This window comes from Epinephelus lanceolatus, chromosome 4 (assembly GCF_041903045.1).
Source record: "Epinephelus lanceolatus isolate andai-2023 chromosome 4, ASM4190304v1, whole genome shotgun sequence".
NCBI classification, from domain to species: Eukaryota; Metazoa; Chordata; class Actinopteri; order Perciformes; family Serranidae; genus Epinephelus; species Epinephelus lanceolatus.
This window is the reverse complement of record NC_135737.1, coordinates 36,397,886-36,419,238: the sequence shown is the minus strand read 5'-3', so window position 1 is coordinate 36,419,238 and position 21,353 is coordinate 36,397,886. Positions and strand designations below refer to the sequence as shown.

Here is a 21,353-nt window from a genome sequence, read left to right as displayed (position 1 = left end):
GTGATTAACCGAGAGACAATCTGAACAAAAAATTATTTTAATTCTGTTTGTTTAATGATACAGAAATCATATTAAACTGCAGCATTTTACAGTCCAGGCCAAGTTGCTGTTAAATATACATTTCTGAATGCCCTAGAGATACTCTATGAGCTTTACAGCACAACAGAATATTCACTACTTTGATAGCGAAAAAACTTAACAAACAAACAGCTGAAGTGAAACAAACCTCTGCTGAATAAGGCATATTCATACATTCATAAAGGCATGTATTCATAGTGAAAAGCTTTGGGTAATTATTGGCACACCTTAATAACTTCATACAACATTCACATCTCATGGTGTAAAAAACAGGATCAATCTCACCTTTACAGTAAACATGCCGGCCCTTTCAGCACCACAGTTTATTGGTCCTTTGAAATCCCTTCAGGATTTTGTGATTCACACAAAAAATTGGTGATTTTATGGCTTGATTTGCAGGAACTGTTGCATGGAATTTGCCAAACTGACTTTATGTTCGGGTAAAGTGCAACATTGGACAGAAATTCATAATTCGAACAAAGAAAATCAATTGGCGCTTAGTCTGAAAACAAAAAACAGAGAACTTCCTTTGGAAAATGGTAAAAAGAGGAATAGATACCAGGAACTTGTTTCACCATGTTTATATTCTGAAGCTCACTTGCATAGTCTCTGTGCAATTTTCCTTTTCCTAAACAATGCAGTGATATCTTACCTTCAACAACGAACAAAAATAGTGTAATTTTTTGCCAGTAACATCTATTGCAATCCAGAATTTTAAAAACAGTTTGACTTCTGAAAGGAGGTTCCTCTGGCACAAGCGAAGACCACGAAACTGCCTCTATAAGAAGAAAATGATAATGAGGCCAGTACACTTGTCGCCTCCAGCAGAGACCAAACCAGCCCGAGCGTACCTTCTCTCAGCTCTACACCCAGGCCTGCCAGCCTGGGAAGAGTCTGCTGAGGTTCTTTGGGTCCATTGCTTGTTGGATGAGCAGGTTGACTTGCCCCCCAACACTGAGGACCGTGCCCTCCTCCACTCCCTTCAGCTTCTCCTGCAGCCTCAGCAGCACCCGCTCTGCCACTTTGTTGAAGCTCTGACTGTCACTGCAGGGAGAAGAGAAGAAGGTGATGAGACAGAGCTTTAAGAGAGACAGGAACGCCTCTACAACATCACTGAAAGGGCTCTCATATTGGAATCAGAGGATAAGATCGAGAGATGCAGCACCTGGATTTACGGTGGTTGTCTATCTCATCTCCTCCCATGGTGGAGCTGAGCGTCGCGTTGAGCTCCTGCTGTTCGTCGTGCTGCAGGTAGAAGGCTTTTAATGGGTTCATGGTCCAGTCGAACAGAGGGTCATACAGCAGCACCTGTAGAGCAAATTAACACGTATTACACCATGGTCTGGGTGAATACATGACTCCGAATGGCTGCAGGGTGTCCAGTAATTCCTGATAATGGACACCTATGAAGTGGGGTACACCTATGGGATGGTACAATTGTTCCAGATATTAGTCAAACCCTCAGGTGTTTCCAGCGAAACCAAATTATGGCTTGTGAAGACCTTTAGATTCTGATTGTAAAACACATAAAAATACAGGTGAATATTCTTAATTGACCGTGTTATAAACAGAATAATGCCCTTCAAGGTGTTTGTAATCAGGAATTATTGGCCTCCCTAACCTAAACGCACAAAGGCAATGTTTAACACGAGGTTAAAGAAATGTCAGAGATGTACTGTAAGAGAGTTTGTGTGTGGGGGAGTTGTTCCATGTTCGTACCTCTACAATAGTCAGCAGAGCTTCTTCAGAGCTCCTCATCACCTCCATGGTCTTCTCACAACATCTGAACAGAGAAAACAGGTGAAGTTCATTCAGTTTCTTTTTCATCAGCGTGTCCCTGAAGGCATCACAAACCAAAATGTTTTACAAACCAGTTCTGCACGTTGATTTTTTACCCTGTGGTGACATGAATATAAAATAGTGGCTGACTGCAGGGTAGGAAACCAGTCTTAAAATGTCCGTTAAGTTTGTCAGGACTAATGAGTATGTACTTTGTAGTACCAGTTCTAGTTTTGTGGTTAATGGGCTACAATCATTACCTCAGGGGGGACGACTGTAATGGGGTAAAACACTACATGAAAATGTTCCCAGCCTTGACTTCCCATTAGTCCTGGTTTATAAATATCTAATGAAATCTTGTCCTCCTCACCTCCTGAACACTCCCTCCACTCCAGTGATGCCCATGCCATCTACAATGTCTCTGGACAGTCTGAAGGGGACAGTCTCGGGGGTGGGGAGGATCTTCCCCTGCTCAAAGGCCACACCTGAACAGCATAAGCAATGAAAAGGAAACAAAGAGAGGGATGTGTTAGGATGCATGTCACACCATGGTATTCATGATGTCTTGATCCCTGAATTTAGAGCTTAAGAGTCAGAAAGTGTTCACCATGTTAAAACAAGAGTTTCATTGATTGTAAAATCAAACAATGCACTTGAATCAAACTCTACTGGGTGGAGAATAAGTCTCTTGCCAAGTTACACAACACCGCTTTGTATTACTTGAATTACAGCAGCCCCAGTACAGTCAGCTATTATTTACAGAGCCTCTCCTATTTCTGAAGTGTAGAGCAAACTATCTGTGTTTGCATACACAAAACTAATGAGAAGAATTTTACCTAAATCGATGTGCACCAGCTCAGCAGTCTGCTCATCAACCAGAATATTCTGGATGTGTCGGTCGCCCAGGCCTACGATGTAGCCAACTGCAGGCACAAAACAGAAAGATGGCAAGAAGTCAAAATGGTCGTTCACAATTTTAAATCCCCAAGATGTGTGTTATTATATCACCATTATTTATTATAATGTAATGAAAAAACCATTAAAGGGTAAGTATGACATTTTTCAGCCTGAACCCTTTTCCCATGTTTTTGTGTCTAAATGACTTATGGGAACAACCATTTTTAAATTGGTCTAGCATTGAGCAAAAGGGCTGCAGCCACGAAACAGGCTGCAATGAAAACACTAAATTTACATTCACTAACAGGCTCAGAATGCAGTTATAAGTGTCTGACAACACTATGTAAAGCACCCAACAAAGATGACCTTTTAGTTAAAGAGTAAGACCCTTTTTGTTTGACTAGAAACGGCCCTGAATGTGCCATCACCAAACCCTCAAACTCCATTTAAATGAAGTCATTTTAGCGTGTACAAAGCCAACATATTGTCTCATCAAACTGGATGAATTAAGAGTTTATTTCAACCAAAATAGAGTTGATGATTGTTGGAACAGTGGAAAGACAAAGCAAGATGGCTTTTGTGGATTTTATTTTGTTTCTGTTGACTTTGAATGAAGGTGTGTCTGACACCAAGAACATTAATCTGAGCTTGTCAGACGCTGATCAAGCACTTTTAGTGAACGTAAATTGATGGTGCGAACATGCAACAAGTAGTTACATTGCGGCTTGTTTCGCTGCCAGTTGTGGACCAATTTAAAAAAGTGTTGTTCCCATCAGTCACTTAGAAACAGAAACATGGGAAAAGAGGGTCCAGGTTGGGAATGACCAAGCGTAGCCTTTAATAACTGTAATAATTTGTTATGTCTCCAGGTCAAAATTTATACCCATGTTAAGATGGCCTGGGGGCCAACATGGTGTTGAGCTAAACACAAGACCTGGGGTGAACATGCAGGACTTTATATACCTATAGAAGAGGTGGCCACGCTGCGAGTGTAAGCCAGTCGTTTCTCCATCCACACTGCAGGGTCAAGGAATCGTTCCATGCAGAAATACCTGAAGACCGGCCTGAAGTTTTTGCACACCTCACTGTAGGCCTGGAGCTTGTCATCAAACCCGAGCTTCTGAGCCTCCTACAATGACAGCATGGCCGAAGATTAAATGGACAGGTGTTTATATACTTTTGTAGGGATGCAGACATTAAGTTCAGACGTCAATTTAAATACCAAGACTAGAAAGGCTAACAACAGACAAATCCCTGTCGTGCAGGACGGTGCTGTATCTTTTCTATTACAGCCCTGAATATGCCTGAGTCGTACCATCATCTTCCTCCGACAGGCCAGGTTGGTCCAGTCCTGGGGTTTAAAACGTTTGTGGGCTCCTTTACTGGGATCCACCAGAAACTCCCCAATGGGCACCGTGCCAGAACACCACTCTAACACACCGCTACGCTGTGAGAACGGCACCACCTGGGATGAAGCAGAGAGAAAGCAGATGATGCAAGTGTAAGTGGGTTTTTCAAAACTGCTTTGATGCCGTCTTTTAAGAAAATAAGGGAATTAGAAGTCGATGACACAAAGATCAAAGGGAATATGCAACAGAACATGCCGGTACTGAATTATTATTCTCTTTGAATTAAAGAGCAATGGTTTAAACACAGGATCAAGTGGGGAGAGAGAGGATTAAACAATGTGTGTAACCTTGTATCGTCTGATGTTGAGCTTCCTCTTGCGAGTGTCCGTATTGCGCTGCAGCAACATGGAGCACATGCTGAAGACCTGCTGCATCACTGCATCCTGCCGCAGGTCGTCCTGACCCTGTTTACACAGAGGTCAAAGGTCACTGGAAAACATATAGTGTACCACAGCACCAAGGAGCACTGAGAAGCTCATTAGGAGCCTCAGTTTAATTCCACAAATATATCAGTCTTTTTTTTAATCATTTTTATTGAATTTAAAACCACTGAAGTCATTAAAATGCAAGAAATGTCTTCTTCTGTCACACTAAGTCCATTTTTCATATCCTATCAATTGTAAAACTGCCTCTAAAATATCAGCAACATACTTTCCAAGATTGTTTAACTAGAAGACATCTTATTTTAAAACAGAGGTTGAGGAGTATTAGTATATTTGACCAGGCCATGAGCTGGTTTGTGAATTACCTCTCAGATAGGTCTCAGTGTCTTCAATTTGATGGGCTCACCTCTAACTGGCTCAACACTTGTAATGGTGTACCCCAGGGTTTCATGTTAGGTCCGCTCTTATTTTCAATTTATTTTAGTAGTCTTGGTCAAAATGTGGTTGGTGCCAACTTTCATTTTTATGCTGATAACACAGTGATATATTGTCACGGCTCATCCATCACAGACGCTGTGGCCAAATTGCAGGCTGTCTTTAACATTATACAGACTCAGCTTTCACGACTAAAGCTAGTTTTAAATGCTGATAAAACTAAGGTTATGCATTTCTCAAATGCTCGGAAGAAGCCTGTGAACTCTCCTGATATCATTACTGCTCAGGGTTAGAAATTAGAGGTTGTCACTTGTTATAAATATCTCAGTACTTGGCTTAATGACTCCTTGTCATTTAAACCTCAGCTTGGTAATCTTATTAAAAAGCTGAGGCTGAAGTCAGGGTTTTATTTCAGACACAAGTCCTGTTTCTCCTTTGAGGCCGGAAAAGGACTGCTTGCTGCTACGTTTTTACCGGTACTGGATTATGGTGATTTGTTGTACATGAACACATCTGCATAGTGTTATCACACGTTAGATACTGCATATCACAGTACACTGAGATTTGTTACAAATCATAAAGCCCTAACTCATCACTGTATGCTTTACTTCAGGGCTAGTTGGCATTCTGTGACCTTTCATAGGCTCAGTCACTGGTATTTGTTCATTTAAAAAGCCATACTGGGAACTCCTTTCGTACATTTGTACTTTGATTGAATAGAGATCTGACTGTAGCTATAGTCTGAGATCTCAGGACTTAGTTTTGTTGTCTGTTCCTAGTGCACGGACTGAGCTGGGAAAGAACGCTTTTCAATGCTCTGCTCCTCTCACTTAGAATAACTAAACTACAAGAATTGGTTTCTCTGCCTGATTATAAGTTGGTTGGGTCTTGTAATTGTGCAGGTGTTCTAATATTTCTACATGTTCCTGTGTATCTTTTATGTTTTCTATTGTGTGGTTGATTGGCTGTAACTTTTTTTGTATGCTGCTGTCTTGGCCAGGTCTGCCTTGGGAAAATGTGTATATATATATATATATATATATATATATATATATATATATATATATATATATATATAATTCATTTAAATATCAAAAGCACATTGATCTAAAAACAGAATTCACTGAAGTTAAAGATCAGAAAAACTGTTATTTCACCATGACTCTCCAAAGTGTCTATGAGGTGAATTATTAGCCTTTAAGTGTTCCCGCAAACACAAAACATGCGCTCACACAAACACATGGACACCCCCCCCCCACTGTTTCCTGGAGAATGTCCTCATTACAAAGGTGCCAAAGTAATCTAACAAACATTGTATTTGTCCTGGTACAAAAACAAGATCAATCATTACTAAAGTGAAATGGAAAAGAACTGAAGTTAAAAGTGAGTAGGGTTCCCGTCAGGGCTGGTCAGGCTTTAATCACACATGACAGCGGCTTTAGCTTCAAAGAGAGGGGATTTGTTTAGTCGAGAACACACACATACCCGGCAGAAAAGAAAGTATTTGTGCATGTTTGTAGCATAAGCTCAACCTCACTAACAACAGGGAATCAAAGGCATACTTCTGACATCTAACACTTAAATACACAAACTCTCAGAGTGTCACGCACCTTGACCAGCTGTCTCCTGCTTTTGCCGTCAGAGCCGACACAGTCGATGATCTTGGGCAAGTTGACTCCTCCGGCCAGGTGATACTGAGGCAGGAAGGATCTGACGGTCACCAGGTTGTCATAACAACCAGATGGATCCACCTGTTCACATAATGAAACAACTCTTGTTATCTTACAACACACTTGTTTCAGGATACTGTCGTAAAGTCTTGAATATTTCAGTGGACATGCGGGGTCACAGTCTGAAGCAGTTTGTGTTGTTTAACATGTGAGACAGGAACAAAATGATCAAACACTGGTTTGATATCACAAGACAGGTATCAGACACTTAAATTTATTGTTTAAGACTTTTTTAAGATCATTTCTGACCAAATTAAAAACGGATTTTTGGACATATCAGCCTTTTCTTAGTCAACCATTGTAGGTCAGTATGAAGGCAAGTAGTATATATGCTGTCCCACACAGAGGCAGCTTTTATGAAGGAATATGGTTATTAGACTGAGTTAGATTAATACAGATTTTGACGACAGGTAAGTGCAAGTATGAAGTAAAAAGACAGTAGTGGGTTCAGTGGTAGGTTTAAAGATTTGGAACATCAGAAATGTAGACTTTCTCATATGAGGGAATATGGGGACATGACCATAAAGAAATGAAAAAAATGAATAAAAGAGACACTCAATAGAATACTAGCCAAATTAAAAAAAATCCAATGGGTCGATCAAACTAAGTCAAATAAATCCCATCATCGTTTAATTTAAGAGGAATGTCTTAGCATCAGTAAAAATTTAAGTGTTTTCAGGAATTACAACACAAAAATAATTCAGGATAATGTTGAATGTTGATCATTTTCACCTTGATCTCCATCGTGGGGATGACAACCTCATCCAGGTCTTTGATTTTCATGATGGGCTGATCGGCAGGGATGGGAAGAGCCTCTATAATGAAAGGACACAAATGATACTGAGCAGCTGGACATAAAGGGGGTAAGGAAAATAGAAACATTATCCCCGTTTTTCACACATATTAAACAGAAATGGCAAACTAACGGCTTAAGTATGTAGCACTGGGATAAATGTTGGAATGTCAAGCAGAGAAATTCTTGAACCCTTAAATGAGGGGTGGGCGGTTAATCAAATCTTTAAAGGGCCAGTGTGTAATATCTGGCATGGTTTATTGTCAATCTGAATCTGAATATTCTACCCATTAATATGTTTATACAAGTGTATGATCGCTATAAAATAAAATTCGTTTGGTTTTCGTAGCCTTATAAGTAGCTTTAGAGAGGTCGCCATCTTGCGCCGCCATGTATGTATGGCAGACCGAGCGGACAATCCAGCCAGCCAGAGAACGCGTTTCGCGTGTATAAATGAACCAACGAAGACAGCGGGAGGAGGAAACAGCAGAGAGTGTTAGTAGTTCGTTGATAGAGAGTAGTGAAAAGTTTTTTTAGTTATAAAGTTTGGGAATGGACCACACCTACCACGCAACAGGAGAGAATGAACCCGAACCGTCATCTGCGAGGAAAAGAAGACGCACCTTCACTCCTTGTGATGCACTCTCTGCGGCGCTTTTCCTCCTGATGATATATCTCCCCAACGATGGTAGCAGCAGCACCGAATCCCATTCTGTGCATTCAGCCTCTCTTTTCGCCCGCTCAGCATCAAACACATGGAGTTCCTCATCTGTATGCTCCGGCTCAAACAGGTATGGCTCTGGGTCTGTGTCCGCTACAAGAAACTCTTCAAAATCGCGTTCAAAGTCGTCCATTGCAGCTACTATAGTCCGGAGATATTGCTAGGCTAAATAAACAGCTGAGCTCTGTTTACAGGCTATGGTAAACGAGTATGTGTGTATGAAGTGTGTCTGTTACGCTAGAAGAGTCAGAGTTTGGGACGGAGTGGAGTGTTACTGGAGTTTTTGGAGTGCTCAAATAAACTGGCCTTTTTCCCGAACGCTCCTCTGGTCTCCTGCTCGTGAGGGATTCATTACAATATCGTAACATGGTTTAGATTTCTAAATAAATATTCACCTCCTCACTAGATAGACCTACTCCTGAAAAACTCATGCGCAAGGCTTTTTGTCCCTACAAGGCCACCGTCATTTACCCAACGGGAGGGGTGAGTGAGTGAGCCCTGCAATCTAGAATTTGACCACTGATGTCACTGTTTTCAACCCATTTTACACACTGGCCCTTTAAGGAAATGTATGTATGTTAAAAAGATTTTTTTTTTTTTTTGCATTTTAATAACTACATGATGTTTCCAAAGTCAATTAGTTATCGTGTTAGATAACTGTGATCTCAATATTGATGAAAACAATTGTTATTATTCTTGCCATAATCAAGCAGCTCTCCTTAAAATACCACCCAGTACATATGTTTATGTACACCACTGCGCTCAGCCTACTCACTCTTCTCGTTCTTGTGCCTGCTGACGTCCATATACGCCAGAGTAATGTAGGCATCACACAGGTGCTCGATCCCTCTGATCATCTCGCCTCTCTTTTTCCTGATTGCGCTGATGATCTTCCGGGCCACATCTGAACGCTCCTGCAGCAGAGAGACTTCACTTGAGAAACAGAACTCTTGGTGTTCAAAGAGCTCTGCAGAGTAAAACTAATGGCTATAAAAGCACAATGAATATCATGATTTCATCCAGGAATTATTATCTAATGCGAAGTCTCACCAGGTCAAATGGTGAGGGCTGCTGTGGTGCACTCTTACTCAACCGGGTTTTGCAAAAGTCCTCGTCTTTGTTGGCGTTCACCAGGGCGAAGATGATGAAGAGTGTGTGGTGAGGGTGCTCCAGAGACGCTCTGCAGATTAGCTGTTACAGAGAATACATATGAAGCAACATTTTTTTGCAATCCATTATTTGTTTCCACTAAAAATATATTTGGCACAAGGTTTTTTAGGAATTAAGCAACAATAGTTGGACTAGTTTTGAACATACAAGAAAGCCATCATTATGATGTCAGCTATAGATGCTGCATCTTCCAAGAGACCAAAAATATACCACTATTAATGTTTTAAAAGAGTGTTGCATTACGTCAATGAGGACGTCATGGAAGCCTGTTTCCTCAGAGCCAGCTGCCATCTTGGTTCCCATGCGAGCAGCCAGCTGATACATGAGAGGCAGGAACTTGTAGGAGGGAATCTGCTTCACCCCTTTCTGGAACATAAAACAAGTGAAGACGCTTTGAGAAAACATAAAGCAAGGCGCTTCCCCTTTACAGAGTGGCTTTCGTCCCACACTCAAAGCAATCTGAGTGGGTTTCACTAACCTTCATCATGTTGTTTACGGCCTTAACGTCTGCATTCTCCAGCCAGAGTGAAGCCAGGCGGAACACCCAGGTGTCGTGCTCCTCACCTTCCTCCAGACACTGGATGTAATTCTCCACCGCCTTACACAGGAAACGCTGTTTGTCTGCCTGCAGGTTGGACAAGGCTTTCTCATCCAGCTCTAGCTCTCTCTGCACCTTTATTGTGTACCTGCGAAGTACAAGGAAGAGCACTTATTTCTGTTTCGTTGTCTAAAATCTCCAAAAAGCTTTTTTAAAAATGTATTAATTTATGTAAAATGTAAAAAAAGTTATAATAGAGCACAGACCTGTTGGACATCACTTTACGTTCCCTCATCAGGCCCACCTCCTCTTTGGCCTTCATCAGCAGCGCCTGCTTGTTCTCAAACTCAGAGGAGTTCATGTATTTGTCGATGCTCTGGTACTGAGCGTCGGAGAAGCGGGCCAGAGACAGGAAGGCCTCAGTCCGCTGACTCTGCAGCCTGGAGTCATGAAGTCCTGATTCCCCCTCGATCACCTCCACTGCCTGATGGACCAGCACAGGGGAGACATTTACAGTTTCTCTGACAGGTGAGTTAGAGTCAAAGTGGTACTGAAGTAAACATGCACAGGAATATGAATGTTGTCCTTATGAGTCTGCTGTAGCTTGTGGACATAAACTGTACACTTGCACAAGTTTAATATTTATGTCTTTGGGCCTACTCCTAATTTCTCTGGACATAAAAAATTAATGCATGTATACATGAGTGCCGGTGGCCAGACACTGCCCTGCTGATGGGTAATAACTCATGTATGCAGTAGGGAGGCTTCGTGCATGTGCATAAATATGTGTGTACTTCAGGGTGTTAGAGAGCAAGCTATTAGACATTTTAAGGCCTTTGAGATTCCTGTTTGCCTGATTTACTGGCTTTTTTCCACAAATATACATTTTTTTCTTTAGTCTGTGCAACTGACTTTTGACGGGTTTTCCAGGAACTGTGGACACCACTGTTTGTATGAAAACATTTATACTTTGCTGTTTTTTTGAGCAGATATCCATTAAAAACACTGGTCTGTTATCTTTCAGCTTCCTCTTACCCTCTCCAGGTACTTTTCCAGTATTACTCCGGGGCTTTCCAAGCAAGTCTCAGCCAGCCAGTTACCACACAGCCTGAGACACTCAGTGTACACCGGGGCCACAGCCGGATTCAAGTCCACCTGTCGGACAAATTACAAAACTTTTCCATTTAATAACTCTGTTATATGACGATGAAGACAACAATATGAATTGAATTTGATTTGAGTCTTTATCTTTGTGTCTGACCTTGTCCTCCAGGTTGTTTATCATCTGCCTCAGCAGGCCCAGAGCCAGTCCCTGCTCTCCCTTCGCCCAGAACACCTGGGCTTCCTCCAGTTGCCATGACAACACAGGGGATGACGCCCAGGACCCTGCACCGCCGTGCTGCTTCATCTGGAAGACTGCCCGCTCTGCCAGCTGGACAGGAATCAAAGCACTGTGAGTGTTTTGTAGTCAACTGTTCTGATCCTGTTCCCTTGGAACACACACACACACACACAAACACGTACAGAAACACACACACACACACACACACACGCTACCTGTGTATTCCCAGCCTTGCGAGCCAGCCGGCACAGCTCCATGAGGTGGTCAGTGAGGACAGAGCTGAGGTACTGGGAGCTGTCGGGATCTCCCGCCCTGGACATCAGGGTGTGCTGGGCTACTGAGCGGACGGCTAAAATGGGCTCCACTAAGGCAAAGTCACTGTCGGCAAGCAGCTGGGAGTGCTGCCGCCACTGACTGCAAACTTCCCTCAGAACAACATCTGAGAAGGGTCTGATGGAAGAAGTAGATAAAATAAAATGTATTAAGGATAAAAAATCCACAGTGGAGTCTTTCAACGACTACATGTATGTTGTGTCTAATGTGTGCCTGCTGATGTCACCTTGAAAAGAGCTGTTTCACACTCTCCAGCTCCCTGATGCTCTGCAGGTCCCTGAGTGCCGGGTACAGAGACGACACAGCCTCTAGACTGCCTCTACACAGCTCCTCCACTTCTGCACCCCTGTGGAAACACACAAGCACATAGATGAGTGAATTATTTTACAGGTGGAGAACAGGATTAGAGCCAAAACTTGGAATTTCACGAGGTGTCAACTATACCTGGCCTGTTTCATGGTTTCATCAAATACGGAGAACTCTTTGTCCCTCAGCGCTTGCAGGGAACAAAACACTGATTCATGGAAGCCGGGTTTGGATTTCTCACTCCTGATACAACAAATTAGATTTGAGAAAAAAAAGGTATTAAGTGACAGACTGTCTCTCAGCTGTGTATTCATGCCCCTCCTTCACCTCACCTCTCCAACAGCTCACAGTCCCACTGTGTGTTCCTCCAGGCGGCCTGGAAGCGGAGCTCTCTCAGCTCGGCTCCCCAGTCCACCCCTTCACTCTCCAGACCCCTCATGTAGGTGGCGAGGATGCTGCTCAGACCAAAGTTCTGCAGGCCCTGTTGGTGCCAACATTACAAATGAAGAGGCTGCAGTGAAAGCATCAACACCTAACATAAGAATCTAATTTTCCTTCATTATTTTTACCTCCACAATTCCCACTTGTCGAGTGACCTCAGGCAGAGTCGAGTGAAGGTCGTACGAAGTGAGGGCCTTCCCCCACATAGCCTCGTGCTCATAGGTCCGAATCCTTGAAATGAATGCGACAAAACAACTGTTGTAGCTCTGATAATGACTGAAAACTGCAGGGAACAAGTGATTATGTGAGAGGGATGCAGGTCTCATTAATCTACTTATTGATTACCTTGTCAGTGGACTGGTCATTGTCTCCCCACCACAGCCGTACAGACTATCAGGCTCTCCAATGCTGCGATACACCTCGATCAACAGCTCCTGATAAAAATGCAAGAATGGAAATACTTCCCTAAATGCACATCACAAAATCATCTTGCTCATTAAAGGGATAGTGCACCCAAAAATGAAAATTCAGCCATTATCTACTCACCCATATGCCGACGGAGGCTCAGGTGAAGATTTAGAGTCCTCACATCCCTTGCGGAGATCGGCGGGGGGAGCGGCTAGCACACCTAACGGCTGATGGCGCCCCAGACTAACGTCCAAGAACACAAAATTGAATCCACAAAATATCTCCAACATGATCATCCGTAGTGATCCAAGTGTCCTGAAGCCCCGACATAAAAAGTTGTTTCGAAAAACGTCATATGAACTCTGTTTTTAGCCTCACTGTAGCCTGTAGCTCTGACTGCTTCTCTGTGCTCCGCGCTCACGTGTGCGCTCTCAGGGTGATCGGTGATGCACGGTCTCTGAAGAGCAGCAGTCTCGTCAGTACTGATGTCCAGATTCTCAAGTGCAGGCATCGCCAATTCCCAGTCTGAGCAGCAAAGACTTTCCTCATCCGTTGGCATTGCTTTGCATTTGAAACAACTACACCACCGGCTGGCTGAGGCTCATGAGCTGCGGCGGCTGCTTCGTCCAGTAGCCTGAGTTCCGTCCATATACTCGGGCTCAAACAAATACGGCTTAACAAAGAAATGCTGTTCCTCCTCAATTTCAAAGTCTTCAGACATGTTGGGCTGTCCTTTGCTAAAAGACCGTAGTGCAAATGATCTTTTAGCTACTGTGGTTACTGCTGTCTCTCCCTGCGGTGCACGTGTCACGTGATGTAAACACAGATAAGCAAAGCTCATGCTTTTGCTGGTCTCGCGCAAGTGCGCACAAGTGAGCGCGGAGCACAGAGAAGCAGTCAGAGCTACAGGCTACAGTGAGGCTAAAAACAGAGTTCATATGACGTTTTTGAAACAACTTTTTATGTCGGGGCTGCAGCACACTTGGATCACTACAGATGAGCATGTTGGAGATATTTTGTGGATTCAATTTTGTGTTCTTGGACGTTATTCTGGGGCGCCGTCAGCCTCCATTAGGTGGAGCTGTGTTGCTACCCCCTCTCCCCTTGGATCTCCGCAAGGGTTGTGAGGACTCTAAAACTTCACCTGAGCCTCCGTCGGCATATGGGTGAGTAGATAATGGCTGAATTTTCATTTTTGGGTGCACTATCCCTTTAAACTAAACTCACATGTGGGCAATAATCAATCTAACTTAACTGTTACGGGAGGACAGAAATGCATCAAGGAGAAATCCCAGCAAGCAATTGCTTTGCATATTTAGAAAACAAAATGTTACATGAGGAACTGACCTGCAGACTGATACTGGTGTCTTCCTTGCTCTTCTCAGTCAGGCTGGAGATGGTGAAGGTCTGGCTGCTTTCTTCAAAATTGATCTTACGTGAGGCTTTGGACTTGGTTCTGCAGATTTGGTAATAAATTGATCAAAAAAAAAAAAAACTGGATAAAATCCAACACATAATGAGACATGAATGAAAACGATTAAAAGTTAAACCCCTTGAATACCTTCGACCTTCCTCCATGTTAGCTTTAATCTTATCCACATAGATCTCGGTGTACAGCAGAGCGGTGAAATGTGCTGAGCAGGACTGAGCAGCTTTGGCCACCTCCAGGTAGTTCAGCTCCAGCCAGAAGTTTGAGTCACACACTGTGCCGCAGGACTTGCTGGAAGAAGGACGCGGCGTTTATTTCAAAGACATGGCATGAGCAAATCAGAGAAAACGCAGGTCCAAACAGAAAGCACAGAGTCCCTGAACATTTAGCTTTATCTAAAACATATTTGATTACAATGACAATGCAAACCTATCAGCTTCCAGTGGTCTCTGTTGGTGTCTCAGATAGTCAATAACAGCCAGCATGGTACGCAGAGAGGTCTTGTCATACAAGCCCTGGCTGGCAGCGTCTGACTCTGTAAAGAATAATAAATGCTTATCACAAACAAAAACCCCAAAACATGCAGCCTCCTGAATGAGAGTGGACGGCCAATGTATTATGATTACTATTTGTCTTACTCACAAACTTACCAGAGTCAGAGTTGAGAGGTGTGGCAGAGCGACTGGAGGCTTGAGCGCTTCTGGAGCAGAAGCTGAAAAAGTCCTGAATGTGGGAGGAGAGCAACTCCCTCCATGAACCATTAGAGTCATCCAGAAGGATGGAGTGAATGATGAGGGGCAGCAGCCTCTGACAGCAGTCCACCCTCACCTGGAGACAGACGGAAAAAGTAAGTCGCCGTCAGATCTGTAGCTCTCATGAACTGGTTGATGTGCAGTATGTGGACCACAAATGCTACAAGATACTCTAAAGCACAAGAATTAAACACCACCCAAAATGTGGATAATTTTTAAGTATATTCAAAGTGTGTATGTGTAGGCAGTAGAGTTATGAAGGGTAAGAGTTCTTAAGCTAATGGCTGTGTACTCACCAGACACAGTGGCCGTGAGAGCAGGAGAGCTTCACTCCTGACTCCTCCGCTGTCGAGCAGGGCGGTGCAAAGAGCCTTCAGCCAGGCCTTGTGGCCACCTGCCCGGGAAATCCAAAACTCCTGACTGCGAAGCTTCTCCCTGGCCTCCAAACTCTCCTCTGCACTCACAGCTACCGCCTAACCAGGGATGACAGCCAGTAGAAACAGGGTGGACACAGATGTTACATGTGCAAACACAAAAACACACATTCATATTTGTATAACAAGTAAAGGAGATCATCTGTGTTCATTTGGAAATCTGGAAATCTTACTGTTTTTAAATATGAAACAAGAACATCTTGAACCCACCTTCTTCTTGGCCTTTCTAAAGGGATTCAGGTAGGCCAGCATGGGGTCTCTGTTGTCTTTGTGCTGCTCCCAGAAGTCAACCCCAGACTGTGTGGCGAGGATGCTCTTCACACACTGAGCTGCTGCCTGCCTCACCTCAATACTGGCAGACAACCACATCACAGAACACAGTGAATATCAACACAAACCGCTCGCTCCTCTGCATCATGTGCAGCAAATGATTAAATACTGAGATGGAGGATTCCGCGTACCGCTGTTGAGTCAGCGCATCGTTCATGCAGTTGAGGATGATGTAAAGACACTGTGAGTTAGTGGAGGTGAAGAGAGACACAGCCTTTTCATAGAGGGGGTCTCTGCCATGAAGCAGCGCGATGGTGGAGAAATCCACAGGACCCAGTTCCCCCAGACAGCTGCCTGCTGCCTCTGCAGGAACAGATTTAGGTTTTGTGTGAAACTTTCAAAAACTGTAAATGATGAATTTGTTTAGACATGGCCAAAAACACATCATACTGTCACTGTGGAAGTTATTTGACTTTATACCTAGGATGTCGGCTCCTCCGGGGTGGTTGGCTGCGAGCTTACAGAGCTGCAGCAGACTGAGAACCAGCTTCACAAGCACACTGTCAGTGGGTTCAGCTGCGAGGAAGACAAAGAGAGAGAGGACAAGCTCATTACACATTCAACATGCCAAAATTTTTTTACGCACAGATCATTTTTTCCTCATCTGGCAGTGTACCATGACACTCTTTGAGCAGCTCTCTGATCTGTCCCTTGTTGTCATGCAGCTGTCTGGTCAGCTCCTTCAGCCCCTCCAGTCTCGTCAGAGGTAAGGAGTCACAGGATGTCACTGACAGGAAGTGGGCGATCTCCTGAAGATGTAAGCCAGCAGGGAATTTTAGGATTATTAGTTTTCACTGATAACTATGACAATGTCACCTCTTGATTCACTGAGGATTTAGAGCTGTGTATGCTTAAAAAATTCTCAGACACATGATGCTAATACATGGTTATAAGTTTAGTACCTGTCTCAGTGTGAAGGTCCTGGTGTTATATTTGAGCATGTGCTGCACAGACCGCAGCTCTCTGAATTCAGGCAGGTCAGGAAAAGGCTCCAACCTGCTGATGGCTCCTTTTAACTTCTGTTGATTTTCTATCACAAGAAACTGTAACAGACTGAGCACCTGGAGGGCCAGAGAGAAGGAACAATGTTAGTATGTGGATCGCAAACGCTGGAGGAGCCAGATATTTAAATGTGATAGTGAAATTCCATGACTTTCCCAGTTTTCCATGACTGTGAGAACCCTGGAAAATGAATCTACAAACTTGTAAAAGACAAAACCCTTGAATTTACCTCCTGTCGCTTACCTGTTGTGAGATGGTGGGCCGGCTGGTCACCTGAGCTGTGAGTGTCCCAACAATGACCTGTAGGTGGCAGTCCAGAGCGTCATCACAGAACTGCAGTGCTGCCTGACACACAGAGGTCAACAGGTCACAGCACAGAGAGAGGCTTCGGTTAGAAACCTCGTCGCACTGAAGTGGTCTGGGCGTGAGAGGAAAAACACACTGGTTGATTTTGTCAGGGAATACAGAATACACAGTACAGAGAGTCATTTGTGTTTGCACACACATGTACCACATGTATGTTACCTGTTTGTATTTTTTTTTTAAAGATATTTTTTGGGGCATTTTTGCCTTTAATTGACAGGACAGGTAAGCGTGAAGGGGAGAGAGAGAGAGAGGGAATGACATGCAGCAAAGGGCCACAGGCTGGAGTCGAACCCGGGACGCTGCGGCAACAGCCTTGTACATGGGGCGCCTGCTCTACCACTAAGCCACCGACGACCCATACCTATTTGTATTTGTGTGCACTGACCTGCTGTTGATGTGGTGTATGAGTGTGTAGATGATGTCTCTGAGGACGAAGGCCCACGCTCCTCCCAGGCCGTCCTTCACCTCTCTGAGCAGCAGGTTAACAAACAGGTGATACATGAGGAGGATGCGGTGACGTTCATAGCTGTTGGTCGTCTTTTCTGCTCTCTCACACACCGCCAGCAGAATCCTCTGAATGGAAATCTACAGCACAATACAGGGACAACAGACAGGTTAGAACAGTCAAACTACCCAAGAGCAAACAAAATTTACTGATCAATGAAAACACAAGTAGCTCCACATAAGGTCTTACTGGAGTTTTGGACAGAATAGACACCACCGACTTGTGGTTTGCACTGTGGCACTTGCTGAGGTAGTCCAGAGTAGCTCTAATGACATAAGAGCTGAAGTATGGTGGGTTTGGTACAGGATCCAGCTCCCTGAGGGGCATTATACAGTTAAAATTTAGACTGACAGAAAGACAAACCACCTTCATTTCAGCCCAGGGTAAAACTGGGGGGAATGATTGAATGGATAAACAAATAAACAAACAAAAGGGACTAATATGAAGGGAAAAACATGGTAAATCTTAACTATCATTACCCTATAAAGCGTTTCAGGTCTCCTCCGTCCCCTTCTGCTCCACTTCCTTCATACAGAGTCATCAGCAATTCAACCACGATGTCTGCCAGGTTACTGTGGATGAGGTTGTCAATTTGCTGCGGACACATTCACAGACACAGGGACAGACGTGTAGTACAGTCAATTTGCCATTCAATACCCGGATCGGTACTCATATTTGGCACACACATTCTGAAAATGTTAGACACATGAGTGCAAAAGTCCTCCAACAAATATCACATTACAGTACATTTTGGAAACCTCACATCAGTCACAAAAGTCTCCTGATGTAGGCTGATATTAAACAGCTGTGTTCACCTGTTTGCCCAGACAATTGGCATCTTTGAGCAGGTCGTACACTCTGTGGGCCTTCTCCCTCTGCTGTGCCACCTGTGAGTCCTGGCCAGACAGGGCAAAGTACGGCAGGATGTTGACCATGATCTTGGGGAAACAGTCGGCCAGTAACTCTTTCCAGTCCTTCTCGATATACCTGCCGATTGACTTCACCTGCTCAAAGTCATCCAGGAAGACCAGGTGGGGAATCAACACCTGGTAGGAAGAGCTTCAAGAGGACAAAAGATGTTAATATACCCTAATCAATCCTTCCTTTATTTTGTTATACTCAATTTAAGACCATTGCACATGGGCATCAAATTGAGTTGTGACAGAATATGAAAATAATAGAAGTTTATTTCCTCACTTATAGAAATCTTTGACTGTGTCGTGGTCTAGGAGGGTGAAGGGGAACGATCCAAGAGTGTAGCGATCGTCAGATTGTCTCTGTGCGAGCCACTCAGCTACCAAGTAGTACAGGTGAGAACTGACGAATGTTTTCACGCTCCTGTAGCCAAGTGCTCTGGATACACTGCACAACATCTGTGACAATGGACAGAAACTGTTATTCTCACTCTGCCCTTTGTGTAATTTGTTTTATGGGGTAAAGGGCAACTTTTTGATTAGTTTTTAATTTTAGTGATGCGTAAAAATAGGCATAAACCCAACAAAAGCTCATTCAAGTATCAGATTAGAGATGCAAAAAAAGCACAGACACTATTTTCATTCATTCACAGTCCTGTCTAAATTCTATTTTAATTCCATTTACCTAATGCACAGGGCACAGAAATCCTCACCTTTTTGATGAGCTGTTCCTCTATATTGTTCTCCTTGTAGGACTGGAAGAGTGCAAACAGAGACTGTTTCTCACAGACTGGGCTGCAGCACAGCACAACACACAAACTCTTCAACAGGGTGGCCTTGCGGTTAAAAGACTCGTCCTGCTGGTCCTCCGAAGAGCTGCCTCTCTGTATACGATCACACAGACACAAGAAGCATTAGAGAAAGTAAAAAAAGAGGCGGAAAACATACGTACAATATGGTCAACTATTCCTGATTCAGTGTTTCCTCTAGGATTTTTTTCAGCAGCGGGAGTGGCGGGGGGAGGGGGTGAGAGACATCCCTTGGCCGAATACCGAGTACCTAATACCGAATGCCCTTTTTTTAGTTTTTCATTAGTTTTTGCAGATGAACCCCCTCCAAATTAGTATTGTCACGGTACCAAAATTGGGACCCACGGTAAGATACCAATGAAAATATCATGGTTCTGAGTAGTATCAGCATACCACAGCAAAAATAAGGCAATGTGCCTTTTGTCATTTATAAAAAGATAAATCACTTTTCTATAATACATGGATGATATTTCAATGGAATAAATTACTTACTGACTTATTCATACTTCAAAAACAGCACCAGTAAGTGATTAACATAGGGGGGATCAAAATAAAATAAATAAATGAAATAAAAATCAACCAGCCATCCTCCTCCCCTGACAGTCCCTTCATAAGTAAAGAACAGTCCCTAAAGTGCGGTGAGGTTTGTGGGCCGTTACCTGCCACAGAGAAATGTGAACGGCTCGTTTCTCCTCTGATACGCCACATACTGTGTGCCGCCATGGCTCGGCAGTTCAGGTACTTTTGGGCAGTCATGACAACAAGTTATTCATCTGGAGCCGGACTTCTCCGTCGCCGGTAAGCCATTATCATGCGCCACCGTATTTGACAGGAATACGTCCTGTCCGTGTCTGTGACCCCCGTTCAACCCACAACCGGCGGGATTCGCCGTTTCATTTCTACTGCTGGTTGAAATCTGTACTCACGCAGCGTGCTGAATGATTTATTTTGCCCGCACAAAACTATTTTTAGTCGCAAATGCGAGTGCAGTGACGGACAGAGTAAAATATTGCCACAATGCCAACATTTTACTCCGTCCATCACCGCACGCTGTTTGATTACATTATCAAAACACGCCGCTATTATTCGGCCTTGCTTTTCACTTATTCCACCGAATACCGAATGTGTTTTTTTGCAACATTCGGCCGAATATATTCGGTGCATCCTTAAAAAGGAGCCTTCCCCCACTCCCCCCTCCCCTCACCGCTGCTCTCTTCACTACACTGTCTGCTGCGCTGTGCAAGTGCACAGATGTCTCAGAGCAATGGTGGTGCATTTGCAAAATAAATGTTTTGAAGGAGCAGCAACGGTGGCAATAATTTAGCAGCGGCGGCACGCCTCTGCTAAATGAATGTAGCAGAAACACTGCTGATTTATGATAGCACCTACTGCACTCACTGGGAGCTTCATTCCTTCCTGAGCCTTCAGGTAAACGTTCTCAAAAGCTGCCTGCTGGTGTTTCAGCGGCAGCATCTTTCTATTATCTGGACGCTCTGGTCTCATCTCCAGAAACAACCTGGAGGCACAGGAGGATAATGGTGACAATCAGACAATCATACAATCAGATGACATCTTTTGTAATGTACATCTTTCTATAAAATGTATCCTGATTCACTATCAGCCTCTGACTAAAGCTTACCTTTCAACTGACATGGCTACCAGCATGCGGACCTGGTGGTGGGCATCTGCGAGGTGAGACGGAAGAATGACAGACACCGGGTGATCTTCTTCACTGTCAGTCCCTCTGATACTTAAGACAGCCCAGTTACAACACGGGTCGGCCTGTCGGAGGGGAGAGATGCCAGAAAGAAAATAAAAAGTGTTAACAGAAAGAATATACTGATATTAAGCTGAAATATAAAGAGAATATACAGAATAGTTGAGAAGAGGGTGAAACTTTGTGGACCATCTTCCAGTCTTAGTGTTTGGGCATTGATCAGAAGTGGTCTTAAACAATTTTGGCACATCAAATACTGAAAGCAGCTTTAACATTTTGAATCAAAAACGCACCAGTCAATAAATAAGCCAGTTTTCTTCGCAGTCAAACAC

At 43.7% G+C, this 21,353-nt stretch overlaps 1 protein-coding gene across 3 annotated transcripts in view; it reads right to left on the bottom strand.

The window, feature by feature from the left end:
- Window positions 1-22: 22 nt before the first annotated feature.
- The window catches only part of atm (ATM serine/threonine kinase), a 29,661-nt gene continuing 8,330 nt past the window's right edge, over window positions 23-21,353 (bottom strand). The window contains exons 22-64 of one of the 3 annotated variants that reach the window (XM_078167183.1): window positions 20,944-21,086; window positions 20,694-20,820; window positions 19,209-19,379; window positions 18,779-18,954; window positions 18,397-18,640; window positions 18,061-18,176; window positions 17,771-17,897; window positions 17,462-17,661; window positions 16,954-17,128; window positions 16,611-16,769; window positions 16,325-16,457; window positions 16,129-16,224; window positions 15,840-16,011; window positions 15,589-15,730; window positions 15,241-15,417; window positions 14,843-15,020; window positions 14,622-14,727; window positions 14,325-14,483; window positions 14,111-14,219; window positions 12,701-12,789; window positions 12,484-12,586; window positions 12,247-12,395; window positions 12,053-12,157; window positions 11,835-11,954; window positions 11,491-11,725; window positions 11,195-11,365; window positions 10,969-11,088; window positions 10,200-10,417; window positions 9,874-10,081; window positions 9,639-9,761; window positions 9,276-9,416; window positions 9,001-9,139; window positions 7,444-7,526; window positions 6,592-6,732; window positions 4,451-4,567; window positions 4,070-4,219; window positions 3,718-3,883; window positions 2,694-2,780; window positions 2,228-2,342; window positions 1,798-1,861; window positions 1,244-1,386; window positions 930-1,122; window positions 23-856 (exon numbers count right to left, since the gene is read on the bottom strand). In XM_078167183.1, the coding sequence (XP_078023309.1) occupies window positions 942-1,122; window positions 1,244-1,386; window positions 1,798-1,861; window positions 2,228-2,342; window positions 2,694-2,780; window positions 3,718-3,883; window positions 4,070-4,219; window positions 4,451-4,567; window positions 6,592-6,732; window positions 7,444-7,526; window positions 9,001-9,139; window positions 9,276-9,416; window positions 9,639-9,761; window positions 9,874-10,081; window positions 10,200-10,417; window positions 10,969-11,088; window positions 11,195-11,365; window positions 11,491-11,725; window positions 11,835-11,954; window positions 12,053-12,157; window positions 12,247-12,395; window positions 12,484-12,586; window positions 12,701-12,789; window positions 14,111-14,219; window positions 14,325-14,483; window positions 14,622-14,727; window positions 14,843-15,020; window positions 15,241-15,417; window positions 15,589-15,730; window positions 15,840-16,011; window positions 16,129-16,224; window positions 16,325-16,457; window positions 16,611-16,769; window positions 16,954-17,128; window positions 17,462-17,661; window positions 17,771-17,897; window positions 18,061-18,176; window positions 18,397-18,640; window positions 18,779-18,954; window positions 19,209-19,379; window positions 20,694-20,820; window positions 20,944-21,086 (6,078 nt within the window). In that variant the 3' untranslated portion in view covers window positions 23-856; window positions 930-941. Of the gene's footprint in view, window positions 1,123-1,243; window positions 1,387-1,797; window positions 1,862-2,227; window positions 2,343-2,693; window positions 2,781-3,717; window positions 3,884-4,069; window positions 4,220-4,450; window positions 4,568-6,591; window positions 6,733-7,443; window positions 7,527-9,000; window positions 9,140-9,275; window positions 9,417-9,638; window positions 9,762-9,873; window positions 10,082-10,199; window positions 10,418-10,968; window positions 11,089-11,194; window positions 11,366-11,490; window positions 11,726-11,834; window positions 11,955-12,052; window positions 12,158-12,246; window positions 12,396-12,483; window positions 12,587-12,700; window positions 12,790-14,110; window positions 14,220-14,324; window positions 14,484-14,621; window positions 14,728-14,842; window positions 15,021-15,240; window positions 15,418-15,588; window positions 15,731-15,839; window positions 16,012-16,128; window positions 16,225-16,324; window positions 16,458-16,610; window positions 16,770-16,953; window positions 17,129-17,461; window positions 17,662-17,770; window positions 17,898-18,060; window positions 18,177-18,396; window positions 18,641-18,778; window positions 18,955-19,208; window positions 19,380-20,693; window positions 20,821-20,943; window positions 21,087-21,353 lie in introns of all 3 variants that reach the window. The other 2 variants (XM_078167181.1, XM_033631937.2) reach the window with 2 other exon arrangements.